The sequence below is a fragment of the Fukomys damarensis genome, unplaced genomic scaffold, assembly GCF_012274545.1.
Source record: "Fukomys damarensis isolate Sample0158 unplaced genomic scaffold, DMR_v1.0_HiC HiC_scaffold_8, whole genome shotgun sequence".
Lineage (NCBI taxonomy): Eukaryota > Metazoa > Chordata > Mammalia > Rodentia > Bathyergidae > Fukomys > Fukomys damarensis.
In genome coordinates, this window is record NW_022900920.1 from 31,826,928 (window position 1) to 31,852,681 (window position 25,754).

Consider the following 25,754-nt stretch of genomic DNA (forward strand, 5'->3'; position numbering starts at 1 on the left):
AGGAGGAGAAACAAACAAAAGAACAAAGTGGCTGCCCACTTCCTCAGAAAGCCCCAAGATGCATAATGCTTCTCTTCTCTGTGGCTCTCCCGTCCTGCCCTGCGGCTTTGGCTTTGTGGAGTCTGCCTGCAGGCGGGGCCTGCTCTAACTGGGGGAGCCGCTGTGCTGGGAGCCAGGCGAGTCCTGCTCACGGATGGTGTTCAGCAGCAGGCACGCGGGTGGCCGGGGTGGGTGGCTATGGCCTGGCTCCGGGGCCTGTTCCTCTGAGGGCCGGCAGAGCCCCTCCTCCTCATCAGCAGGTGGCCGCACGTGGCAGCTATCGCAGAAGTCCAGGGGCCCATCCAGAGTGTCATCAATGAGCGCGCTGAATTCCTTGAGGTCCTCGTCATGGTGGCCGCGGCTGCACACGCACACCTCTATGCCAGAGTCCCCGGTGAAGCGGCGATGTCTGCCAGGAATCTTGTCCTTGCTGTCGGATAGTGCGCTGCCGCGCTCCAAGCCACAGTCTTTCAGCAGCCCCTCCTCGCATTCCAAATCCTTGTCCAGGAAGGCCCCGGGATCCAGCTCCCCCAGGCCGGCCACCGAGCCACTGGGCTCTGCGCCGGGGACTTTGGTGGCTGCTGGGTCGGCGGGCATGTCAGGGGGCTCGGGGTCGGCAGTGCTTGGGGGTCTCGTGGTGCTCCTGCTGGGCCCGGAGGGGCTGCTCTGCGCCCCGGGGGATGGGGAGCCCCTGGTGGGATCGGGGTCACACTGAGGAGGCAGCTGGGCCTGCTGTAGCTGGAAGGCACTGTATGGCGGGGGAGGAGTTGGAGGCCGGCTCACCACTTCCTCATAAGGAGGTAGTAAGTAGTTTGGCAAAAACCCTAAAATGGGGAGGTGGGGGAGAAATTACTGCGCTGGCCAGCATCCCAGGACAGGGTGCAGAGCTCACGCCAAACACACACTGTCCCTTCCCACCCTGCAGGACAGCCACCAAGCATGGCCATGGCCTTTGGTTGTGGGCAGGGAGAGGGCTTCGAGGAGAGGGCAACTGTGGAGAAAGGCCAGTCTGGAGGTGGTCTAAGCTAGCGGGACACCCGAGAACCCCTCGTCCTGCTTCACAGCAAGGACCCCCTGCTACCTAGTGCTAAGGCACAGTGAGGTCAGCGGTGTGCTGGCGGACCCGTGTCCACTGGCACGCAGGTCTCATGTTTCTCGCCGGACTGTGTCTCATCTCGCCTGTGGGCCTTGCGGTCAGGGACCCTACTCCAGGCTTCCTGACCACATCTTTCGTTCCCTGCCCTTCCAGATACACCCCATCTTGGGTCTTTCTCTGGGAGGTTAGAATCTGTGCTCGCTCGCTCTAGTGTGGCGGAGGTGGTCTGGAAGACAAATGAGCTTCCACGTGACTCAGAGCAGAAAGTGGGAAGACCGGCAAAGCGGAACCTCTCTCATGCAAGGCAGGACACCGGCCAGGTGAGTCACCAGGGGCACCACCACTATCTCACTGTAACAATAACTACTAGCGTTTATGCAGCACTTACTATATGCCAGGCACTGTCCTAAGCAACTGACCCTTTTGTTCTGTGGAACACACTGCAGAAATGCTTGGGATAAACTGCCCAGCTGGTCCATGAGGGCCACTTGAGGTCATGTGTAAAGAACCCTGGAAGTCTGGGGAATGCTCTTCAGTGTAGCACAGAGCTTCCTGGTTTCAGGAAGTCCCGCCCCAGCACTACCCTAGCCCCTTTCCCGGCCACCTCTACTAGGCCTGTCACGCGCCTGTAGGCAATGGGAGGAATTCAGGCCACTCATTCCTATGCTAGGCTCCATCCAACCAGCTGCCCTAAAAAGAAACACAAACCTAGCCGGGGAGGGTGATGCACACCTGTAATCCTAGCACTTGGGAGGCTGAGGCAGGAGGATCTCTGTGAGTTCGAGACCAGCCTGGGCTACATAGTGAGTTCTAGGTCAGTCTCAACTACATAGTGAGACCCTGCCTCAAAAAACAAACAAAAAACAAAACAAAAAAACACAAACTTGCTAATGGGGCCAGAACTCAGCCATTATGAGCGTAGGAACTGCCCTGTGCCTGGACCCTGCTCTGTGTACAGAAAGCAGGCAGACACTCCGTGCCAGCAGAGTCTGGCCCACCTCTGCACCCCGGGTGTACGTACTGAAATAAAACGGCAGCGCTGAGAAATTATGGGCTTCCCGGTAGGCGATCAGGTTGATTTCATGCTGTCGCTGCTGGGCCTGGAGGCGGTGCTTGGCTCGGCGGTGGTGGCAGACGCAGCAGCAGCTCAGGATGATGATGATGGTCCACACCAGCCAGAACCCTGGTGGGCAGGAGAGAGGCAGGCACGTGAACACCAGCTGCAGCGGGCAGGGCCACAGGCCATGCCAAGTCCTTGCGGTTAAGCTGTCTATTCCTGAATGGACAGAGCAAAGGGTGGAGAGTGGGAGGGGGCAAGACAGGGAGAACTACGACACTAGATAGTTACCCCAGTTCTCGCTGTGGTTAGGGTCTGTGGGCATTAAATATGGCTACCGTCTAGGCAGCGGGCGTCTTCTCTCGAGAGATCAGGAGAAAACACCTTACTTTCCTGGGGCCCATCTCTCCCTTCTCACCACAGCTCAGACCAGCAACTGCAAGGGCTTCAGAGATGCCCTAATAAAGGAATGCTTAGTTAGCCTCTGTGGCCAAAAAGGCCAGGGCTCTTTGTCACATATGCTTCTGTCATACAGGAAGCACTGAAGTTAAGAGGTGGAAAAATTCTAACCCTCAGGCCCACCTCCTCCCCGGAGAGTAAGGCTTCTGGCCCGCGTTCTAATCCAGCTCAGTTCCATCTCTCACTGCCAGCCCAGCCTCGGCCTGCCGGCCTCCTCTCCACACAGTTTGCCTCAGCAAACCCAATAGAAGAGCCACTCCCCAATTTCCAAATGTGAGGCCTTTTCTCAAAGTTAAAAAGGGGCTGTGGAAGAAGCTTGGTGCAAAGGCCTTGGATTCAATCCCCAGGATCATAAAACAAACACAATGGCCAGTTGGTGCTGAGTGACAGCTTGGTGACAGAGCACTTGCCCAGCATGTGTGAGGTCCTGGGTTCGATGCCAAGCCCCACAAAAATGAAGTAACAATGAATCGGAAGAAAAAAGAACGGTTGGTAAGGAATCAGGAGGTTATTCTGGGCCAGAGGACACTGGAACCAGTGCCTTTACCTTTTGCTCATCTGTATTTTTAATTTTTTAAGATGAACATGTAGTCCCCTGCCCCCTAATTGAACCCAGGGGCCTGACACTGAGCTATGTATCTACCTCTGGTCCTTTTAAAGTTTTTTTTTTTTTTTTGAGACAAGGTGCTGGGATTTCAGGCATGTGCCACCATGCCCAGCTTAAGTGTGTGGTTCTTCACAGTAGAAAGAGCACTATCTTCATTGATAAAGATGTATCTGAGGGGGTGCACGCCTGTGATCCCAGCATGCTGGCAGGCTGAGCCGGGAGTCAAATTTGACCCCAGCATGGCAATGTAGGCAGGAGTCAGACCCTGGGTTCATGTCCACTACCAAGAAGAAAAAAGGCATCCCTCTCCACAAACACAGCAAACATGTAACCCCGAGCTCTCCTGTGTGCTCTACAAGCCCCAGCGCTGGGCGGGCGGGCTAGGATCAGCCAGTGCCTAGAGCCAGGGTCTGAGCCTGCCCCTGTGCGCTGACCACCAAGAGGAGGGGCGGGGGGAGGCCCCAGCCGGTTGAACTCGAGGACCCAAAGAAGCACAGCACCCTCCGCTGGCTGGGCCATGTTAGCTTCCCAAACCCCCGAGGCTGCCACCTTGACCAGCAGCTCAGCTTTAAATAAATGCCTTATCCCCTAAGGTAATTAGCAACTAGCTATATTTTTACCCCCAAGTCATTTTTTCTGTATTTATTTGCCTAATGGTAACTAAGCATTACTTTTTGGCTTTCATAACTTTTTTTTTGAGACAAGGTCTTACTATGTAGTTCGGTCTGGCCTTGAACTCACTATGTAGTCCAGGCTGGCCTCAAACTCACAGCAATCCACCTGCCTCAGCCTCCCAAGCGGTGGGATTACAGGTGTGTGCCACCATGCCTGGCGTTAGGCTTGGACCTCCTGGCTCTTCTTTATGAGTCCGCCGGAGCTCTGGGATGAGTTCTAGTAATGAACTGGGATTGAAAGTGACTTAAACATCTCTAGCAGATGTAAGAAAGTGGCAGCCCTCTGGATGTCATTTCATTCTATCTGCCTGGGACCCAAAGGGTGCTGAGGTGGGAACAAGCTCCTGTCCAGCCTTCACTGGACTAGTGTGAGTGAAATGTAAGTCTGCCGCTGTCAGCCCCATGGCCTTGGACTTCTCCACTCCTGCAGCAGAACTTTGCCTGTCTGGACTGCTGGTGCTTACAGGGCTTTTGGGGGAGAGGGCTGCAGTGCTCATCAAAGTTCCAAAAAAGGCCAAGATCCAATGAACTGAAGTATAAGAGAAAAAGAAGCCTTTTTTCTTTTTAAAAGGACAGAAGAAGACAAGTGGAGTACGAGATGAGACAAAGGAACACGTATCTTTGGCAAAGTTACCTTTGCCTTAAACTTGTGGCAATCCTCCTGCCTCAGCCTTCTAAGTGCTAGGATTACAGGTATGTGCCAACACACCTGGCACTTTTGTCTCATTTTCAACATAGTGCCAGACAACTTACATGCTCACCAGAGCCCTGTGTGTGTGCGCATGCACACGTGCACATGTATTTGGAATCAAGCCCAGAGCCTCTTATGTGCTAAGCACATGTTCTATTACTAAGCTACACCACCAGCTCAGTCCTATTCATTTGATCTAACATGCACTGCACCAGTCGTGTGCATTTTCTGGAGGGAGCAAAACGGTCTAGCGGCACAATGGGCTGTCAGAATGGGCGCAGAAAAGACACCTCACAGGCGAGCCCCACCTGGTGGGAAGTAGGCAGCCCTCACAAATCCATCCTCTCAGGAGACATACTAGCTCCTTAGTCCAAGCTGTGTCTCCCTAACCTTCAAAGGGACAGGACCGACTAGTTCCCATGGGGCCTAATTTTAATTTTTTAGCTAAATTTCAGAAACAAGGAAGAAAGTTTAAAAAGTGAAATCTAACAAAAGATACACACGAGAATACAGAAATACTTCCCCTCTGCCCATGAAACACACACCTTCCTAGAGACTACATTCCTCAATGGCAACTCTAAAAGCTGCGACCTTGGTGTGGGGATCCAACTCGGGTCCTTGCGCTTGTGAGGCAGGTGGCAGAACCACTGCGCTAAATCCCCAGCCCTTGGAAAGCATGTTTCTAAAACCAATCACAGCCCAATGCAGTAACTGAGTCATGTGCCCCAGAGTTCACTACAAACCTGGGAAAACACCACTCTCCACCAGCAGGAAATTCCCCATGGGGCACCCAAGCGCCCCAAGCCAGCCCACTTTCCTCCATGTCAGGACAGAGGGTGCAGGCTGGCCCTTGGCAGGGCCCTGCTGCTGCCACTCGGAAAGAGGCCTGAATTTGGAAAATGAGGACTTCAGAGACTGGCACCTTCCTCTGAAAAGCCAGGAACTGATGAGTAAACGTGCCCACAGACCTGGAGGAGCCAGAAGCAGGGGACCTGGGTTCGAACCCAGCTCACAGTAAACACTTCCTTTAGTTGTGAGCGAGGCCGTTTACATCTATGAAGCAGGGAGAACATAGCCATAGGGACTGTGGAGCTACTAATGCACGCAGCCCCTCAGAACCATGTGACTCTAGCTCATGACTATTGCTGTTGTTGCAGGCACAGCCTCAGATGGCAGAATTTCCTTAAAATTTTCCTTTTAATCTCCCCAAAAATATTCCATAAAAAACATGGGTTAGGAACAGCCCCAAATCTGCTTCTAGGTTCTGTTCTTGGCAAAATTCCTTGAAAATCAGGCAACCTCATCTTTATCGAGCCTCTGCCATGCACAAGGTGCTGCTCTCTGACGCTAGCTCCCTCGCTGTGATCAACCTGAACCTGAGTGAAATTCCCCCAAATTACCTCAGGGGCAACGTGAACCTCTTCCTGGAAAACCTAGCCAGTGGGTAGCAACAGTGCTGATGGGACCCAGGAGGCCTGGCTCTGAGGACATTCCTGTCCTCCCTCCATAGGGCTCCTCTGCACACAGGCTGTGCAAGACCCAGGATCCTGGCCTGGTGCAGAGCCCTAAAAAGAGCAGCCGTGGGACGAGGATCATCTACTGCTCAGCTACAACCCACAGAGCAGGCGCTGCGTGCCTAGCCAGAGGATCAGGTGACACGCGTGCCTGGCAGGGCTGCTCCTAGGAGGAAGTGGGATGCGGGGATGAAAACCATATATGCCCAGGACAGCCATATCCGTAAGTGATTCATTTACTGCTCCATTTACCACTCCTCTCCAGCAGGCCCCACAGCCCAAGGCAGTAGCTCTTTTCGGAAGGGCTGTGGCTTATGGCTTCTTCTGTTTGGGAATGCCTTCTACCCTTCTCCCTGAATCTTAGTCCCACCCTTAAAGGCCCACTTCAGAAGCCACCGTACCCATGTAGCCTGCCTGAGTCCTGTCCAGCCAAAGAAAAGTCCCTTGAATATTCACAGAATTCACTCACAAACTGGCACACATCTTCCACCCTTCCTTCCCATCACTGACTGGACATCTTGTCAGACCCCTCGCTGCTAGATTACCTTCCCGATGGCCAGACTTGTCTCCTCACAGTCTCTAGCACAGATGAGGCCTTGCTAGAATTGCAAATCCTCAGGTTTGCCCCCAACCTGTTGCATCAAAACCTTAGGACTGGGGGATACAGCTTGGTAGCAGATCAACTGCCTAGCATGTGCAAGGACCTGGGTTTGATGCCCAGCACTGTAAAACAAAAACAAAAACAGACAAGCTGGCATGGGGCCTAGAAATCTGTGCAAGAAATTCTGATACCCATCAAAGTTACTAAGGGTTTGCTGAATGACTAAATGACAGAATGCTGAATTAAAGAACAAATGCATGGACATAATAATATTGATGACCAGGTCTTTATAGCCTCAACCACTGCCCTGCAAAACTAGGGGCTTCAGTTCCTGTCTCATCTTATGTAGGCCCAGGAATTAGTTCAAGTTACAACAGAGTGAAAGGGTGCTGGCCAAAGCCCAACTAAGTACAGGGGCATGTGTGTGTGTGTGTGTGTGTGTGTGTGTGTGTCCATCCTCAACACAAAGGAAAACTCAGTTTAGATGAGGTGAAAGGGCTGGTGGAAGTGGCATTTCTTCCCAAGCCCTTTCCTACAGGTCACTGTCACTATGGAACAGCATGACGAACCTTTAAGAACTTTCAATGAGAACAGCCTGCTGCGGCACACATGCCATAGGTCCCCACCACTGCTACAGAGGCAACTCCTCTGATGAAAACTTTGCCAAGGATTTTTTGGCAGAAGGTTTTTCTTATCAGCCAGTTCAAAGCCCCTCGTTTTTGAATTTCTGGCAAAGTTGAGAAACAATAAAGAGAACATGGCTTAAAACAGCAGAGTACAATTTTGCTCAGAACTTCATGGCTCATTCCAATACCCAACTTCCCTTCTATACATTTCCAGCAGAACCCAGGCCCTGAATAAGGAGGAAAACCAAAGGGGCATCTGAGAGGGACAGAAGAAACACCAGGTACCACTGGATGAGAAGCCACTGCTGGGCACAGGGACAGGGATGTTTCTCTTTTAGTCTCCATCCCTCTGAAACTTGGCCATCTCGAGGTAGCTTGTTCGACAGGGAATCTTGTCTCTGGCCACCTTCTCTCTATCTCCAGCTAACCATTACTGGAGAGAGAATGACCTAGCTCTTCCTCGAACTTTCTGTAATCCTCGGAGCACCTATTTCCCAGACACCCTCCCTGACACCTGGGTCTCCCTGCTCCCCCTCTACTCCCTCCCAACCTGGGCTTTGGTGACCCGATTGCTCTGCCCAGAAGGCCCTGTCAGTCTGCAACTGCGCCACCAACAACTCCACTCCTTTCCACAACTGAGGATGCCCAGGCCAGGCCCCAGAAAAACAGACTAGCTCTGTGCCTATGGGCAGTGGGGCTTGGACTTTTGTTTTAACAACGGTGGTGGGGGTTGAACCCTGAGGTTATCTGCATTTTAAACATTTAAACACAGTCCACCTGCTTGGCACCTGGTGCTCTCTGGTCTGTTTCTCACCCCCACATCTCCTAAAATAGCAACAGTTCTGTGCCTGCCTGTGCCTTAACCTAAGGACACAGAAGCCTGGTGGGGATGCAGGAGCCCTGCCCCTTGGCAATGAACTAACTGCCCTGGAAAGCCTCAGTCCTGGAAAGGGACAGGCAAGGTTCTGTCTGGAGGACTCACCCTGCCGGCTGTCAGAGATGCCGACATTTGCAGGGAGGGGCTTCTCCGCCAGGTGCATTTCCTTGCCAGACCAAAAAGTCCCAGCTGCTTTCCTAGCATCACCAATGTGATGTGGGGGAATGTGGAAGAGGGAAGGGGGCCTAAGGGCACAGTCTAACAAAGGAACCACAGTTCATCTCCATGAGAGGCAGGGATGGGGCTCAGAATCATCCAGGGCCATGTTCTGCAGATTCCTCCCTCACAAGACACCGGTCACAGTGCCAGTTCACTGGATGGGCTGCTCTGCCCGGAGGAACCCACACCCCGCCACTCAAGGACAACCAGAGCACCAGCCCCCACAACAGCAGCACCACTGTCCAGAGGCTGTGGGAGTCAGAAGGCCCCAGCCTCCGGTGAGCCAGGGGAAAGAGGACTGTCTCCACGCAGCACTCAGCAGACAGCAACAGGCTAGATGCACCAGAGAAGCCTCCAGATGCCCCAGTCTGAGAAGTGGGGAAGGAAGAAAGGGGCTGAGATGCAAGACGCCCTCTCTCCAGGAGAAATGCACAGCAGAGTAGGGGAAGACTGCCACGAGAGGCAGCTCCACCAGGCTCCAATGGGGACCCTGGAAGCCTCACTGGTTTCTATAATAAAGTGGCACTGCCAGCATGCAAAGCCTGGCCCACATCCACAGCAGTGTAGTGGCAGGAGGGAGAAGCCTGGGCTTCAGGCTGGCACTGAGGAGAACCCCAGGGCTGGGGAGGTAGCTGAGGGGCAGAGGGGTTGCCTAGCATTCTCGAGGCCTTGGGTTTGGTCTCTAGCACTGCAAAGAACAAGAACAACAAGAGGAAGAGGAAGAAGAAAAGCAGAAGAGGAAGAACCCAGGCAGGAACATTGGCAGCAACCATGGCCTCAAGAGAGGCTTGTCCCCTAGTCTTCAGCCCGCAGCACCCTAGAGCACCAGAGAGCCCTGCTCCTCTCCAAAGGAGTCGCTTTTGGAACCTAGAACCAGAGAGCTCTCCAACACCATCCCAGAGAGAAAGAGCAGAGGCGGCCTTGGTTCCTAAGGTGCAGGGGTGGGACCCAGAGCCCCTGGGCAAGCACTTACACCAGAGTTCATAGTAGTAGTTGCAGCACTGAGACTGTCCACAGCAGTGTCCCGTGTCACAGATGTAGCTCTGATTGTTGGTGCCCACACAGGCTTCCTTCTCCTAAAAAACAAGAAGCATTTTAGCATATTAAACTAGAGCTCTGAAAACATCGATTTTGCCAGGTGTGGTGGTGCACATCTGTAATCCCAGCACTTGGAAGGCTGAGGCAAGATGACATCTGTGAGTTCAAGGCCAGCCTGAACTACACAGCAAGACCCTGTCTCAATGAATCAATAAATCAATCACCAATTTTCTTCATACCCCGCCTCCTGGTCAACTGCCCATCCATCCACAAAGCTGCGGCAGTTTTCTTATTTCTTTAAGGAAAAACGATTAAAAGAACCACACAACACACTTTCAGAGGAGGAAACAGGAGGATCCCAAGCTCAGGCCCAGCATGGTCGACCTGCCAACTTACAACTTAGCAAGACCTTATCTCAAAATGCAAGATAAAAAGGGGCCAGGGCATTGCTCAGTGTGAAGGCCCTGGCCCTCCCCAGCACCACAAAACAATGGCAGTTTGGGTTTACTTGGGGGGTGGGGGCCAAGCAAAGCCAGCTGGGAGAGTGAGTCCCTCAGACCGGACAGAAAAGGGCCATTTCCCTCTTTTTGTCCAAGCAGAAACATTTCCTGCTCTGGTATTAAACTCAGCTGGCAGGAAGGGATGATTCTTCTGGTACTGGCACTATGTTTTAAATAAAACTAACTTTTCTGTGAACTTCCGGGAATAATTAATGAAGTAGGGACTTCAGGATTAGTATCCAGTCAGTCACTTCACTCTCTTTAAAACACATGCTCCCTAAGGCTATTTACAGTGAGATCCAAAAGAAGGAACTAAGCCTGCTCCCCAAATAAGACTCTTAGAAAAAAGCGACTTGGTAGGGTGACCCAGTCCAATTTCAACTTGCTAGATCAGTTTTGCTTATCACATGATTTCCTGAGAATCCTGAGTGGACCCAGGATTCCTAGTGTCCCGCGTCAGGGAGAGTGACATAAAGGACGTGCTGAGTAACCATCTAGCTGTTTGCCAAGTTCTATTCATAGCACTGCTGGATGGGGATGCAGATGAGTGCTTTATAAAAATATATTTCACATTTAAGGTGCACAACACAGCCCAGCCAACCCTACCCTCAGCCCTATGTGTACTCTGGGGTACACCATGTGTAGGATGAAGGCTGAGGTCTGCTGTATCTGGCTTCCAAACTGCCTTGTTCCTAGACTCAGCCTTTGTGCCAAGCACTGTGTTGGGCGGAAGGGACTCAAACTGAAGAAGCCATTGTCTCTATCCATCTTCAGGAAGAGCAGCATTAAGAAAGAAAACCCTGCTCAGCAAGGAAACAAACCACAGGATTGTATGTGCGAGAGTTCGGGCTGACCCTGCCTGGTGCACATCCGGGTAGGTGGCTGCCAGTGGAAACTTGCATCATGCGCCTGGGCCCTCCTCTCTGGGTCTGGCCTCCTTATGCTGGCTGCTTGGCCTGGGTCTAAACAAGCACTCCGGCGACAGTGACAGTGTGCACGCCAGAAGGCCCTGAAGCCACAGTGGGAAGACAGGAGAAGGGGCAGGGCTGAGCACCATGTCCAGCTTTGCCCAAGAGCCCCAGACAAAGCCCTGAGGGGTTTCTGGGTCTTTACAAGCGTTAAACTGTTAAAAAGGAGTTTAGGGTGAAGGAAACACAGGAAGTGCTATTCCACTTTTCGTAAACTCTGACAGCGAGGGTCTCGCACACACAATAAAAGTTTTCTTTACATTCACCTTCCCAAACCCACCAAAAACAGGGGTGCCCAGCAAGCAGGTGGCTTTCCAGATGGAAGCCTCTTCAAAGGCCTGGGACGAAACAGCTGTGCTTGCTGTTTTGGCTGGAACCAGCCTCACCGGCCTCAAAATAAAAAGACTCAGGGAGGTAGTTCAGCCCTAAGCTCAATCTCCAGTAACACGCACACGCGCACACACGCATGCACGCCAGCACAAAGAAACAAACAAGGCCCACATCCAAATGGAAAGAACATTTCTAGAATGGCTGAACAATGTGCCTTTTGCACATATGCAAAAAATCCTCCCATCTCTTTGGTGGCAGCACTGACTGTGGGACTGAGAACATTTTCTCAATAGCTTCCATTCTTGTAGTCGCTATTCTTAGCTGAGCCACTATAAAGGTTAATTTAATCAGTGTAACAACTTGGTCAGTGCCAGCACAAAGTCACTGAGCTGTAAGGGCTCCCCAGGCATGGCTTTAATCTGCCAATTTATGGGGCTGGAAAACTCGGCTAGCAACTGCTTAACAGCAATCTCATCTCCACATCCTTAGGAAAACATGAGAGTTTAAAAGTTTAAGCGTGAAAAACAAGAAACCTGAAGCCTCAGACGTCCGAACACCACCGCTGGTTCTCCTGCGGGCGCGGGCCGACTTCCCACGGACACATTCAGTCCAAGCCACGCCTCTCACCCACCCCACAGGCTGGGCACCGGGCACTACAGCCTTGGCAATGAGCAGGGGGATCTGCTTTAAACAAGCAGTACAGCTGAGTAGGTAAGTTTAAATCGTCTGTGAAAACCCTAGAAACACCGGCCATAAAACAGCTTCCTTTAAATTACACAGCTGAACTTGCACCAAAAACAAGTTTGAAACTAGAAACCAGACTCCTGAGTCAGGCCTTCCCAGGCCTGGAGAGTGGGGTGTGTGTTGGTCCCCACCGATCTGCAACAGGGGCTGTGGCTAAGACCATCATAGAGCTGGGACCCTCAGAGGAGAGAGCAGGCGGGGGTGGGGGAGCCCACTGCAAACAGCAGCCACCAGTCATCCCGCAAGGAGACAGGAGAGTGTCTTCTTGAGTCTGTGGTCACAGGCCCTCCCTTGAGCGGACTTGAGATTCATATTGTACTCCCTGATCTCAGAATGCCCAGGCTAAAAAAGGTTCCTTTCTGAGACAGGGTCTCACTGTGTAGTCCAGGCTGGCCTTTAACTCCCTCTGTGGCCCTGGCTGGCCTTGAACGCATGTCATACTCTTGCCTCAGCTTTCCAAGGGTGGGGATTACAGGCGAGAGTTCAAAACCAGCCTGAGCTACACAGCAAGACCTTTCAACTCCAACCGCTAAAACAAGAAAGGAATTCAAGAAGAGAATGGAGGAGAAGCAATTTTTAATATTTCAAGAGACAAATGAAATTTTCCCAGAACTGATAAAAGGCATGAAATTTTCAGACAATAATAAACTTACTTCTAGGTACACTGCATGAAAATGTAGAACAAGAAAGAACTTTCGGTTATTTGTTCTGAGGCCGGGGTCACTGTGTAGCATTCAGGCCGGCCTTGAACTCACTGTGTGGCCCAGTCTTGTACCAGGATGACAGGCTGAGTGTGGGATTACAGGTGTGCACCACCATGCCTGGCAAAAAAGACCCTGAATACATTTTAGTGCCAAAGACTTGCAATTAACAAATACAATTAGAATTTAAATAGCAGCAAGCCCCACCATGATAAAACTGGAAACAGGACAAGAGGGTTTAGATGAGGTGGTCAGAAAAGGCCGCTTTAAGAAGAGCCCTGAATGGCAGGAAGGAGCCAGCATCCAGATACAGTGGTGCACCCATGTAGTCAATGTACTTTGGGAGGCTGAGGCAGGAGGATCACAAGATCAAGCCCAACCTGGCCAATTTAGTGACATAGTAGGACCCTGTCTCAAAATAAAACAATATAACATGCCCAGCTCCAGACATATGTTCAAATCTGAGAAACACTGCCCTAGATGTACAACAGACATACAATGAAGAGTTCATGCCCTCCAAAATGGAGTAGACTGAAATTCTTTTTCTAGAATCCCAACCACGTCCCAAATTTCCTCCAAAAGTACCTCCTCTTTATTCAACTACTCACATGCTCTTCCCAGAAGAAACACAAACAGTATATCACAAACACAAATCCTGAAGTGACATATCAGGGACACTCCCAAAGCTGCACTGCACCTGGGGCTCATCACAGCCTCACACTGAGTAGCCTGCAGAGAAATTAAAGTCTATTCCCTGTGCCGCTAGGAGAAACCCAAATAACAAACTCAGAAAAAGCCACCTGACCTGGTAGAGTGGGTAGGAAAACCCCAAAGCAAAGATGGGAAGTCACACCACACCCCATGGTTTTCTACGGTCTCCCCATGACGCCCCAGTACATGAGGCTGTGAGGCCAGCCTGGCGCAGCAGCATGGGTCACTCGCCAGGCTCAGACATTCAGCAGGAAAGGCAGCCGCCTCGAGGAAGCCGGTACCCCCAGTACCGGCCTCTTCTGACATGGAAGAGGCCCTCTGAGTTTCAACTCTTTTAGCAAGCGCTGGTGCAGAAAACTGAGGGGAAAACAGCAGGCAGCCTGCAGTAAGCAGGTGGATCCAGCAGCACACAGCAGGTTATCGCCATCTTTCCGCAGGTGATCCTGTGGGGTACCTTTGTTTTTTAACTTTTTTAAAAATGCAATTTGCCCCCGTTAAAAAAAAAAAAAAAAGCAATTTGCCAGGCATAGTGGTGTATGCCTGTAAGCCTAGCACTTGGGAGGCTAAGTCAGGAGGATTGCCATGAGTTTGAAGCCAGCCTGGGCTACATAGTGAGATCCTGTCTGCAAAAATAAATAAATAAAATTTAAAAATTAAAAATGCAATTAACTGCCAATTTTTTTGAGACTGGGTCTTATAATGTTGCCTAGGCTGATCACCAACTCCTAGGCTCAAGTGATCCCTCTGTCTCAGCCTGAGTGGTAGTGTTACAATGCTACAGGTGTGTATGCCACATTCAGCTGTCAACATTTAAAAATGAAAATATGGTTCATATAAAAATCCGACCCTGGGTTGGGGATTTAGCTCAGTGGTTCTGCTGCCTGCCTCAAAAGTGCAAGGTCCCAAGTTCCATCCCCAGGACCCCCCGCAAAAAAAAATCCAACCTGGCTGTGGTGATGCATACCTGTAATCCCAGCACTTAGGAGTCTGAGGCAGGAGGATCGCCATGACTTCAAGGACAACCTGGGTTACACAATGAGTTCAAGGCCAGCCTGAACTACATAGTGAGACCTGTCTTTTTAAAAATCCAGATTAAAAAAAAAAAAAAATCCAGATTCTATTTCTCTTTAAGAAAAATCAAGGTTCATACCCCAGAGTAGCCATGAGAGGCTGGGGAAGAGAAGTGCATGAGCCCAGGCTTCACCATGCTCCATACACAGCTCCGCCCCACCGCTGTGGCCACGGTCACCTGTGCCCAGCTTGGTCACATCACCACTGCAGTGCTGGGCCCACGGTCACCCTGTCCCGCTGCACAGCTTGGGTATGGCCCATTGCCCCTCAGCCTGGGGTAAGCGGCTGCCAAGACCTGAACGCGGGCACCTGCGCAAGGCTGGGGCAGCACCCCGGGGGCACCACAAAGCAGGGCTTTCTGAGTAAGGTGCACGGTGCAGGGTGGGGAGCCGGTTCTGCCAGGACTGTGGACAAAGCATGGGCACCGCTTCCTACTGTTACCCTTCTTACAGCAAAGGAGAAAGCAGGTTCAGAGAACTCAGGCAGCTGAGGCATTCTGCACTTGACACCCAAAGGTGTTAGCCGTGGAAAATGGAGTGCAGTGGCCATGGGGGAAGAAGTCCACCTTAGAGAGGACTTCACGCTCAGGGATTATCCTAGGTTTTCATGCTTGACACAAACATGGGCAAAAAAACAACACTTAAGAGACAGGCTTTGCCCACACGACACTTTGTAATAACTCTACTGTTAGGTTAAAAAATTTTTTTACTGATGAAGAGTCCATTTATCCTTTGGTAAATACAATCTAATCAACAGAATACATTTTAAAAATTATGTGTAATCCTTTGGAGAGAGATGATATGAACACAGAGATGAACATACACAGATGTGATTAATAACGTCACTCACTTTGTACACAACGCTCAAGCTTTTCACCTCAGTAACCACCGCCTGCCAGCAATCACCTGCAGGAAGCTGGAAGAGCCACCCCCTTGTACATGGGGAGAGCGACCCTGGACTGAAGCAGAGTCAGGGCTCAAACCTGCTCCCTACTCCTGGTCCTGCACCCTCTCTATGGCCAGGCTCTGCCTCACCAATGTCTTTACTGCATCTTGAAAATGGCTCTTGGTCAAACAAAATACCCACTTCTTTGCCTAGAAAGAAGTACAGCTTTTCAAAGGGATCTGAAATGCTGAAAGCGCAAGTTACTACATGGCTGATGTGCTTCAAGAGAGGTGTGCCTGTTCTCACCCTACGTGGAAAGCACACACAGCAGCTCAGTCCTCTCACTAAGCAGAATTCTCGGCTCAATTCCACTGCTGCCTCAGCAGCTCCAGCTCTTTGCAGCAGGGATCTGCTGGGAGCACAGGGAAGACATCACAGTGGCTCTGGCCCGTGCGGCTGTCTGTCTAGAGACCAGCACCGAAGACTTCAACACTATCCAGGGAAGTGGTTACTTCTACCCCAGACACGGGGTCCCAAAAAATGATCTTTTTTTTCTTTCGGTACTGGAGATCGAACTCAGGACCTTGTGCTTGCCAGGCAGGTGGGGCACAGCTGAGCTACATCCCCAGTCCCCCTCAAAAATGGTCTTACAATTTCAAGAGCCATTCTATATAAATTCTGGGGGAAAATCATTCCATAATTAAAGTATGACTATAGTTGTCTAAGGTCGCCTTGCCCGAGAGCCAGCTATGGCAGATGGAAACCCAACTCCAGTCACAGCTGAGGCCACAATGGTCCCTGAGGCTGTGACACTCAAGGGCAAGGTGACACCAGCTGAAGATGTCCTGGTTCTTTGAGAAAGGTCTCACCAAGAGGTGCGAGTTACCGGTTTAACTCCTCCCACGACAGTCCTAGGAAAGCCTTCCTTGCCCTAGATCCCCATCCGCCTAGAATCACCCGCCCTCCAAGTCACCTGACGCTCCTTCCAATTACTGTGTGCGTCCAACAAATGCTGGCTAGTACAGAGAGCCCTTGCCTTTGCCCACTCAGGCGCCCATTACACATGTCTCCCTTGTCTTTTTCTTTAGCCCCTGCCATTCCGTTCCCCTTTCTAGGTGGTCAGAGGACTGACGGCCTCCAACATTACCACAAAAAAAATGCAAGATAAAAGAAGTCTTCAGAATACAGAAACTGTCTCCGAAAGACTACAAAACTTTAGGGAATAAAACTTTTGTGAGGTGTGCTTTTCATTTAAAGATTAAAACAGCTATCAGATCATTTGGAAAGGTGGGGTGAGTAGTACACTGTGGGAAACAGATCTCAATAAACCCTCATCACAGCAACAGGAACCCAGTTGGAATAGTAACTACAGCCTACTCTCTATAGAACAGACTCTGTATGGTTGTCTAGATGCGAGGAGATCCTGTCCCGCTGGGGATGGGGCCCAAATCACTCAGAGTACAGATAGGAACTGAGTTCTGCAAGGGCTTGGTATGCTTTCCTGTCACTCACTCACACGCATGCACGCACCCTATCCTGTGCTCCATAAAGCAGTGCTCACTGATTAAAGGCGCAACAGAGCAAGCAAGGTGTCAGGCCCAAAGCTCTCAGGGCAGGGGGGTGACACATGTGCTTGAGGGCAGCGGGAAAGGTGCAGTCAGCTCCCCGTGCCCCAGGCTGCCTCTCCCCGCAGCGCGACTGCCCAGGTGGCAGACCACTTTTGTCCCAAGCACTGTGAGATGCTCCCAGCATTCCTGGCTCCCACTCACTAGACAGCAGTGACAACTGGCCACCCACCCTGGTTGTGAGGCAAAACTGCGCCTAGCTCAGGAGAACTGTTCCAACCCAAGTTCTACCCGATCTCGGAAGCTGCAACTTGCCAGTCTCACTGCCTGATTGCCTCGCAGGCTCCGAGCTCTGAATCCCCTGTGGGTAGCACTGACTTCAGTCCCACGGGTTTTCCACCCTAACAAACCAGCAAACGCGCGCACCTTCAGTGAGCACTGGCCCTGGTGCCTCCAACACCCGCAAGGCAGCAGCAGGAAGTGACCCTGCTCCTGCAAGGGCTGGCCAAAGGACGGCTGGCAGGGCTCATGGGGACCCGGTGGGAGCAACCCGTCCCACATCCAGAGCCGCACAGATAACGGAAGAGTGAGCGCACTTCTGCCTTCACCAGCCAGTGGCTCCAGGGCAGCCCTGGCCTCCCGGCAGGGAGCAAACCAGGGATCTTCACACACCTGGTAGGCAAGCAGGGATCTTCCAGCCCATGACAAAAACCCTCTTGAGGGCCAGGGATTTGGCTCAGTGGTGTCACCGCCTGCCTCACAAGTTCAAGGACCCAAGTTTGATCCCTGGTACCAAAACAAAACAAAACCCAAAAAGCCAAACCAAAACAAAAAAAATTAGACAACCCACTTGAGAAGTTGGACAGCATCTGGTCCCAAGACCGAGACCACAAGTCCGAGTCCAGCAGGAGCTCCCAAGAGCTCCTTGCGGAACTCTATTGTTGGGCAATAGAACTGAACAGTAGTAAGCACCCTGGCCCTGGACTCGAGGCCCGGGAACCAAGTCACCCGCAACCCTAAGCGGTTCTCAGGAAAGGTCAGCAGCGCACGCTCTCTGGCCATTCCCACACGGGCTCCCTCTCTGAGCTGCATGGGGCTTTTGGGTTCTGCCCTTCTCTCTTTCACTTCAGAAAGAGAGCATCAGCTCTCAGGATTTAATCACTACTTCCTATGGCAACAACAGAAGCCTCTGGTGAGGCCCAGGATTCAAGTTGAGCGATCCCTTCCCTAAGAAGTCATGGCTACAGAGAAGCAAAAACTACCAACAGGGGCCCACACTCAGGGCCGGTTTGCCTCACAGTCGCTACACATCAGCAACTAACAGCAAGAAGTGCCAGGAGGGGAGTCAGGAAGGCAGTGGAGTTGGGGTGCTGCTCAGCGTGGAGCACTACCCTCGAGTGTGAATGGTCCTGGCTCCATCCCCAATGCCAGGCAGGGAAAAAACCAGAAAAACAAAACCAGTTGAGCGGGGCATGGTGGTACACACCTGTCATCCCAGCACTTGTGGGAGGCTGAGGCAGGAGGCTTGCCATGAGTTCGAGGCCAGCCTGGGCTAACACAGTGAGTTCAAGGCCAGCCTGAACTACATCATGAGACCCTGGTTTCAAAAAATAAACAAACATAAACACCAGTTGAGCTGCTAGAGAATTAGGGCAGGAAAAGGAATTTTACAGAAGTTTTTTTTTTTTTTTTTTTTTTTAATAGCCCCAAATTATTCTGTTTTCATGGACTAAATTTTACCTCAGCAAGGAACAGGGGTGGAAAGGGGCAGGTCAAACTCATGGGATCTCACTGGAGGAAGAGGCTGTTTTCTTTGGCTCCGTCCCAGACAAAAGTTCAAAGTCAGCAGAAGCATTTCTCTTTCCCACTAGGTTACCACCCTATCCATTGCTTTCTCACCAGAGATACAAGGAGAACCAAGCCACACAACTCTAATAATGCTGCCAGCTGGCTGTTCACAACCTGCACGGGCTTGGGCAAGAGCCGGCTTTCTCACCTTCAGGTGACAGCCAGGAGCCACAGATTCTGTGGGAGCTGTCACTCGGATATTTTTTTTTTTTGGTATGGTGATCGAACTCGGGACCTTGGGTTTGCCAGGCAGGCAGCGGCACCACTGAGCTAAATCTCCAGGCCCTGTCACTCGGATTTTACAATCAGTTCAGATACGCGCTCTGGCTTCAACCTGCGGTAGCACAAACAAGTGTCACCTCGGTGTCTGCTGCAGTGCATACAGCCAGCTCCCTTCCAAGCAGGGTCTTGCTTGATTTGTCCTGAACCCAATAGAGGGAGGCTTCTCAAAGTGGGGTCAGGGTGACTGGGAGTCAATACTCAGTCTTCTGGAGGCAGAGCAGGGAAGGAAGAGGAAGCCTAAGCAGATTCAGCGACAGACCTAGCCAAGGGCAGCCCACCCCAGCCTCAGCCCTGACTGCGTGCACACTCCGCTCCTGAGTCTGGGGCAGTGAGACCCCTCCCTCCCCTGGGGGTGGCTGTCCTCAAGAGGAAACAGGCACTGGCTCTCAGCCTCCAGGGAGGGGTGCACCGGAAGCTGGGAGATTCCCTCTTCCTCGCCCTAGTCAGGGCTCCCACCTGCAGTTTGGGCTGGGAAATGTGGTCTCTTCAGGGCTCTTTTGGTGACCTGAAGGCCATTTTATGTGCCCAGGAAGTAGCTGTAGTTCCACACCCTTGCTGCCCGGTCACATGCAGCATGAGGCCAGTCAAGGGCCCACGGGTGAGCCCAGCTACTCCAAGAGGCTGAGGCTGAGGCAAGAGAAGCACAAGTTCCAGGCCAGCCTGGGCAACTCAAGGAGTCCCTGACTCAAAATCAATGAGAGAAGAGCATTCATTTTCAGTATGAGGAAACATCCCGCCTCACAGTATGGACAATGTGAACACAGCGGCCCCTCTCAGAGCAAGGTGCCAGTCCCAGGGATGACAGATACACTGCTGTCTCAATGACGCTGCACTGCTTTCCACTGACTGGTGCTTACCATCAGCTGGCCCTTCCACACGCCCACACCTACAGCGCAACACAGATACTACCAGACTGGGAGAAAGAAGGCCGCCTCAGAAGGGGCATCGTGTCACCTCAGAACTCCTCTCTGTACCCTCTAATGTCACTGGCCACCACCTGCTGAGGGCTGCGATGACCCGTGCACTCATCCACTCTGCTCACTGCAGACCCCAAGAACAGTGGGAGTGTGTGTGTCTCTCTATACCAATGAGGTACCTCAAACAGAACAGATGTGAAGTAATTCAGAGGCAGAATGTTAAGGGTGGGGATTCAGAGAGCTTGCTTAGTGTGCATGAGACCCTGAACTAAATCCCCAACACCAAAACCCTCAGGTAGATACACAGTGTTGCGAGTAGCAGTCCCCTAGCACTCCCAGATCAGTGCCTTCGGAATTGGACATAAACCAGTGCACACTGGGCCCACACACTGTCGCAATCATGTTCTCTGAAAATAAGTAATCTACCCGTTCAGTAGACACGACAAGTCTCTGCCAGAAAACCTGCTTTCTGATCTTGTCAGATAATAACATGGATAACTGTGTGTTGCAACTGAATTCGATCAACGTGGCAAACCCAGAAAGATTAGCACCTCTGTGCACCAAGACCGTGCTCTTGTCAGCCCTGCAGCCTCCAGGGAGCCGTCAGCACCATCTCCTGCCTGAAAGCACTCACACATCCTTTGGCCTACAGGCCCCTTGCAGCCACTGAAGTCATCACATGTTAGTCCGAGTGGCCCTAATCTGTCCCTCCTACTCTGTCTGAACAGGGGGTGAGCCCAAGTCCTTGCCCTGCCTCAGACAAGCTCAATCCCAAGACACAGACACAAGGAAGTTTCCCTTCTCATCTGCAGGAACACACAAGACTGCACTCCTACCCGGATCTGTTTGGAATGCTCCCATTCCAGTAAACTCCTACTCATCCTGTGAGACTAGACCAGGTATCACCTTCTCAGGAGAGCCTGCTGTGTCCACACCAAGCAGCCCAGTCTAGATGCTTCCGCACCTCTGCCGTCCTCACCTCTGGGAATTCCTCTGCCACATCTCAGTGCCATCTTGTCATTATTCCCATTCATTGAACCCTGGAGGCAGAGTCCCTCAAAGAGTAGTTAGAAACAGCTGGGTCAGAAATACATATTCTGGGGCTTTGGCCCAGAACACGGAATCTACATTTTAATGCAATTAGCTCCACTCTCAGGTGATTTTTATGATTCTGAGACCAGCGCCAGAGTATACTCTCCTGGGAAATAAAGACCCTGTGTCTTTGCAGCCATCATGCCCGGCCAGGCTCATTACATGGTCAGTCGTGTGGCCACCACTCAGCAGACTGCAAGTGCGACCATCTCCCACGAGCAAATGCAAGGGGAAGTGTGGGGAACACGCAGTGTCTCACCCTCCGCCTGGGCAGCTTAGAGAGGAGTCTGCCTCACCTAGAACCACGCGGTGGTCCTGCTCCGTCCTCAGACACTGGAAATGTCACCGAAGCAGGCAGAAAAATCCAGACTCTGGAAAAGACCCAGGTTTAGCCACTTGCCAGCCCAATTATTTAAATACAGGATGAACAAAAATTGCATTTTTCCATTAGTTTTTATAAAATAACAGGAAATACACAAACGACAATTTTATCAAGTTTATCCAATACAAACATCAACTGGGTGAAAGGATGCCAGCCAGAACACCTAGCCACACAGACAGTGCACAAACGACTCACTGCCGAGTGGAGCTCTGGGTAAACTGGTAAGTGGTGAAAAATAAGAACAAAATAAAAAAAACTCTAATTACTATTTCTCTAGCTAAATGAGAAACTTTGGGAAAGTGACTTACCTTTTGTAATTTCTGCCTAGACCTCTGTGACAAGACTGACAAGAGAGTTGTGACAGAGTAGAAAAAAAAATAAATGAAAGCATATACATGAAGACCATATTCATACAGTGTGTGAGAGAGATTCTTTGAAAACAGAATTATCACCAAGTAATCTTTAGAAGACTGACTCCAATAGTTACACCATCAGACAAAGAAATGCTGGAAGAATACAAAATGGTACCACTGAGAACACTAAAGTTCACACAGGCAAGGTTTAAGGTCACAGAACCACAGGGCTGGAAGGGCCTTCAAGGGCCCTGGGGTTCGGACGTTGGCCTCAGGACGCAGCAGCTGCAGGTCTCCAGCAGCTCTCAGGAAGAAAGGAGGAGGAGACTCACGCTCTCCTTCAGCTGTGACCCATCACTGAGAGGCGAAGGACGGACGTTACCCGCAACACTGTCCGGCCTTCATCTGCCTGACCTCAGTGTCCCTGGGTCCCTGGACTGTCGTCTACAAGAAGTGTCCGTTTGCCCATGACAACCACCCCGACACAGCCCTGAGTGTCTGGATTGGAGTCCGCCCACAGCCTCACTTAGCCTGACAGCAGTTTGTTTTTGCGGTACTAGGGATTGAACCCAGAACCTTCACACTGAGCAATGTCATCAGCCCCTTTTTTATTTTTTGAGACAGGTTCTCCCTAAGTTGCTAAACTGTCCCAGTTGATTGTAAACTTATGATGCTCCTGCCTCAGACTCCCAGAGTGCCGGTAACAGGCGTGCTGTGTGCCATCACTCCTGGCTTGAGGAGATGTGGGGCTGTGAGACACAGCCACCTTCTACAAGGCCCCTCAGTCGAGATGAGGAATAACACCTTGGTGCAGTAAGGGGCAGTAAGAGGTGGACACCCCGGGCACCTGCCCACCTCTGCAAAGGGACAGCTCTACAGCTCCCAGTGGCCTTTGCACCTCAGGAATGAGCAGGTACAAGGCATAATTAGTGTTTACCGAGGACCTGCACTCTGCCAGAAAAGGTGCTCATGTTTTACACTCGATCTTTTGTGAAATCTTTTTCAAGAAAGTGCTATAATCTACATTTCCAAAAAGGGAGAGCACAGGGACTTCATGGCGCAAGGGTAGCACATCTGACTCCAAAATGGGGGAGGTTGGGTCTGGATGCAGATCCCCCCTCCCCATCATGGTCACCTCTCCTGCCCGCCGATGGCTCACGGTGAAAGACAGCTTTCCTTGAGGGGCCGAAGTTTGCTCAAAATGGGGCTGCCACTCTCCACTGCCTCAAAAGCATGCTCTGAAGATTCAGAGCAACTTGCTTTCCAAAGAACATCGGGCAATGATGAGCTCACCTAGCACCTTCCCCCAGGAAGCAGACTGGCCATCCCTCCGTGGCTTCTGTTCTGGGCTCGGGTGGCTTTCCTCACCCTGGACAGGCAAAGCGGGTGTGTGCACTGTCCTGGGCCCCACTGCTGGTTCCAGCTCCACATTCCAATACAGATGGGCCTCTCAGGCAAGGGGTGGGGTGCTGGCTCTCGGGAGCCCTGGAACAAATAGTTGGCAGCAGCTGTGTTCTCGGAGGACAGCAGTGGCTGGGCCCCTGCTACTGTTTACTCCTTCCAGGCTGGGTTACCAGCTGTAAGTCAGTGCCCCAACCTTGAAGGCCGGTGGCTCTCTATGAGATCAAGCCTCCCACAGGGGTCGGATTGGTCAGTGGGGCCCAACAGGGGCCAGTTCCACAGCCCACCCCTCAGGCATCCAGGATGTCTGAGCCACACAGCCAGGGTGGCACACTTGGAGGGAAGAAAGCCTTCAGCCCTGCCCTTACAGAATACAGCCCCACTCTGCCCTCAGCCCAGGCCCTCAGAACAGACAGAAGGGATCTTGCTATCTCTCCAAACTGTGGCAGGAGGAGAGGCCTGACTTTTCAGCTATTTCTTCCACAAAGCTTCACAAGTGGTTTTATGGAAAATCAGACTGGGCAGCTTCAGTGTGACCTCAGGAACACAGGGGGGCTATGAACATGGCGGCTCTAGAGGTCAGGAACAGCCAGCAAGCAAGGAGAGAAGGCTGGAGACTTGGTGGAGCTGGCCTGTCAGGACTTCAGACGCGTTCTAAATCCTTCCTTCCACAAAGCAGGTGTAAACAGCTCCCACCCTCCTTCCCCTCCCCAGCCCAACCACAGAACAGTGCGTTACCTGTCTAAGACCCAAAAGGAAAGGCATCCTGCAGGAGCATCATCATCCACACTACTGTGTTTGGAACAGGACTCTTAGAAGGGACTGTCTGGGATAAGCAGGGGCCCTGGTGGGCTCTGCTCGGCACTCCCACTTAACCACCCTCCCGGCAAAGGAGAGTAAGTAAACAGTCCTGAGACTGGGCAGGCGGCTCCCTCCACTCTCCTCACTGTCCCCCGCCTGGCTCCGACCCGCCCCGACTTCTCGTCACACATCTCAGACGCAGCGCAGCCCAAGCTGTCTGCCAAGGGGAAATGACTTCAGTTCAGTTCAGGCACAGCAGACAGCTGCTGGGGACACTGAGGAGGACATGCTGCAAATCCACAGTGCCGGCTGGCCTGAGCCCCCTCCACCAGCTCCCAGCTGAGCAGACTCTGCACATAAATCAAGTCTAGGAACTGAAAAGAACTGTACTATGAACAGGACTGCGCTACAGCTCCAAGCTATTGTTTCTCTTCCTCAGGAAAGAAAACCAGGCCCTGTGACAATCAGTTTCACAGAAGCTTTCCCACCCCTGGGCCAGAGTGCACAACAGCACATTAAGCTCGGCTGTCCCCACCTTCTCTAGCAAAAGAGGCATCAGCAGGCAGGTACCTGGAGAGGCTACTTCATCACTAAGGTCACCTGGCTCCCTTGGGTGCTGGCCTCCCCGGCCCTCAAGCGATAGGAGAATTTGTACTTCATAAACAAACTCCGCACAAACAGGCGCCAATGTCTTTCCTCACTTGTCTTACAAAAGGTACAACAAGTCCCACTGCAGCTTCCAAGCTGCCAGGAAAGCAGATCGGCTATATTTAAACCGATTCCAGCTTTAGAAAAGTTCACCCCATAGGTTTGTTGCACTTGCTTCGCTAGGTCCAGTTCACAGAGAAGAGTGTTCTCTGACAGCAGCTCCGGCAGACACAAAGGCCTGGAGCTGGTGACCTGGCCTGACCCTGGGGGAGGAGCCGAGTCTCCTCAGGCCCCCTCCCTCCAGCAGCGGGTCACAGCAGCTCCCAGGCCCCAGCCCCACCCCAGAGACCACATGAGCAGAGGACCAAAAGATTCCTGTCTGGATATGGATTTGCAGGCACGCCTCCGTGAGTGCGTGTGCGCGCGTGTGTGCTGGAGCTTAAATTCAGGGCCTTGTACTCACGAAACACACACATTGGTAAGCTACACCTCCAGCCCAGAAATGCTTTTTTTTGTGTGTGTACCGGGGATCACTTGTGAGGCAGGCAGCGGAATCAATGAGCTACATCCCCAGCCCTAAAAATGATTAAGGAAAACAGTCTTCACAGGAACTTGACAAATCCAAAGTTACTTTCTAATAACATCTTCAACTAAAAATTGTTTTTTCAAGACTCAAAGAAGCTCATTCACCTTTATTTTCATTTTCTGCAGTAATATTTTTTCAGTAACATTCATCAAAGGCCTGCGGGCAGTGGCACTGTGCTGGGCATGACTCATCTAAGTCAGAAATGACTCTGGCAAATTAGTGTCTATGCCCCCACCTAGGATAATAAATTAGCAGTGCACAATGCTTGGAGCACAGCGCGGTGCTGAGAGAACTTCCCGATTATTAGAATCTGGCCAGACACACAAAGTGCTTGCTGCAGGTCACCGCCATGGTCTAGGTCACAGCGACTTTCCTGACAGGAAGACAAATGCACCAAGCCAGCGGAGCCACCTTCTCGAGGCTCCTGGAAGAACAGGCTGTAGCCTCAGTGGCCCGTGGAAGAGGAAAGGG

General features: G+C 51.7%; 1 protein-coding gene across 1 annotated transcript; it reads right to left on the reverse strand.

Moving 5' to 3' along the window:
* On the reverse strand, positions 1-24,133 carry Wbp1l (WW domain binding protein 1 like). Its single transcript, XM_010626440.3, has 4 exons — positions 23,987-24,133; positions 9,434-9,536; positions 2,157-2,318; positions 1-863 (listed from the first exon to the last, which is right to left on the reverse strand). The coding sequence occupies exons 1-4, from the start codon at positions 24,011-24,013 to the stop codon at positions 145-147; spliced, it is 1,011 nt and encodes a 336-aa protein (XP_010624742.1). The 5' UTR covers positions 24,014-24,133; the 3' UTR covers positions 1-144.
* Positions 24,134-25,754: the final 1,621 nt, after the last annotated feature.

What these genes read in the sequence shown, in the direction of transcription:
- Wbp1l (XM_010626440.3), bottom strand. Translation starts at nt 24,013, where the DNA reads ATGCCTTTCCTTTTGGGTCTTAGACAG. An exon ending in CTACTACTATGAACTCTGGT is followed by an intron (nt 2,319 to 9,433) that starts GTAAGTGCTTGC and finishes CCTGCCCACCAG; the next exon opens with GGTTCTGGCTGGTGTGGACC. An exon ending in AGCGCTGCCGTTTTATTTCA is followed by an intron (nt 864 to 2,156) that starts GTACGTACACCC and finishes TCCCCATTTTAG; the next exon opens with GGTTTTTGCCAAACTACTTA.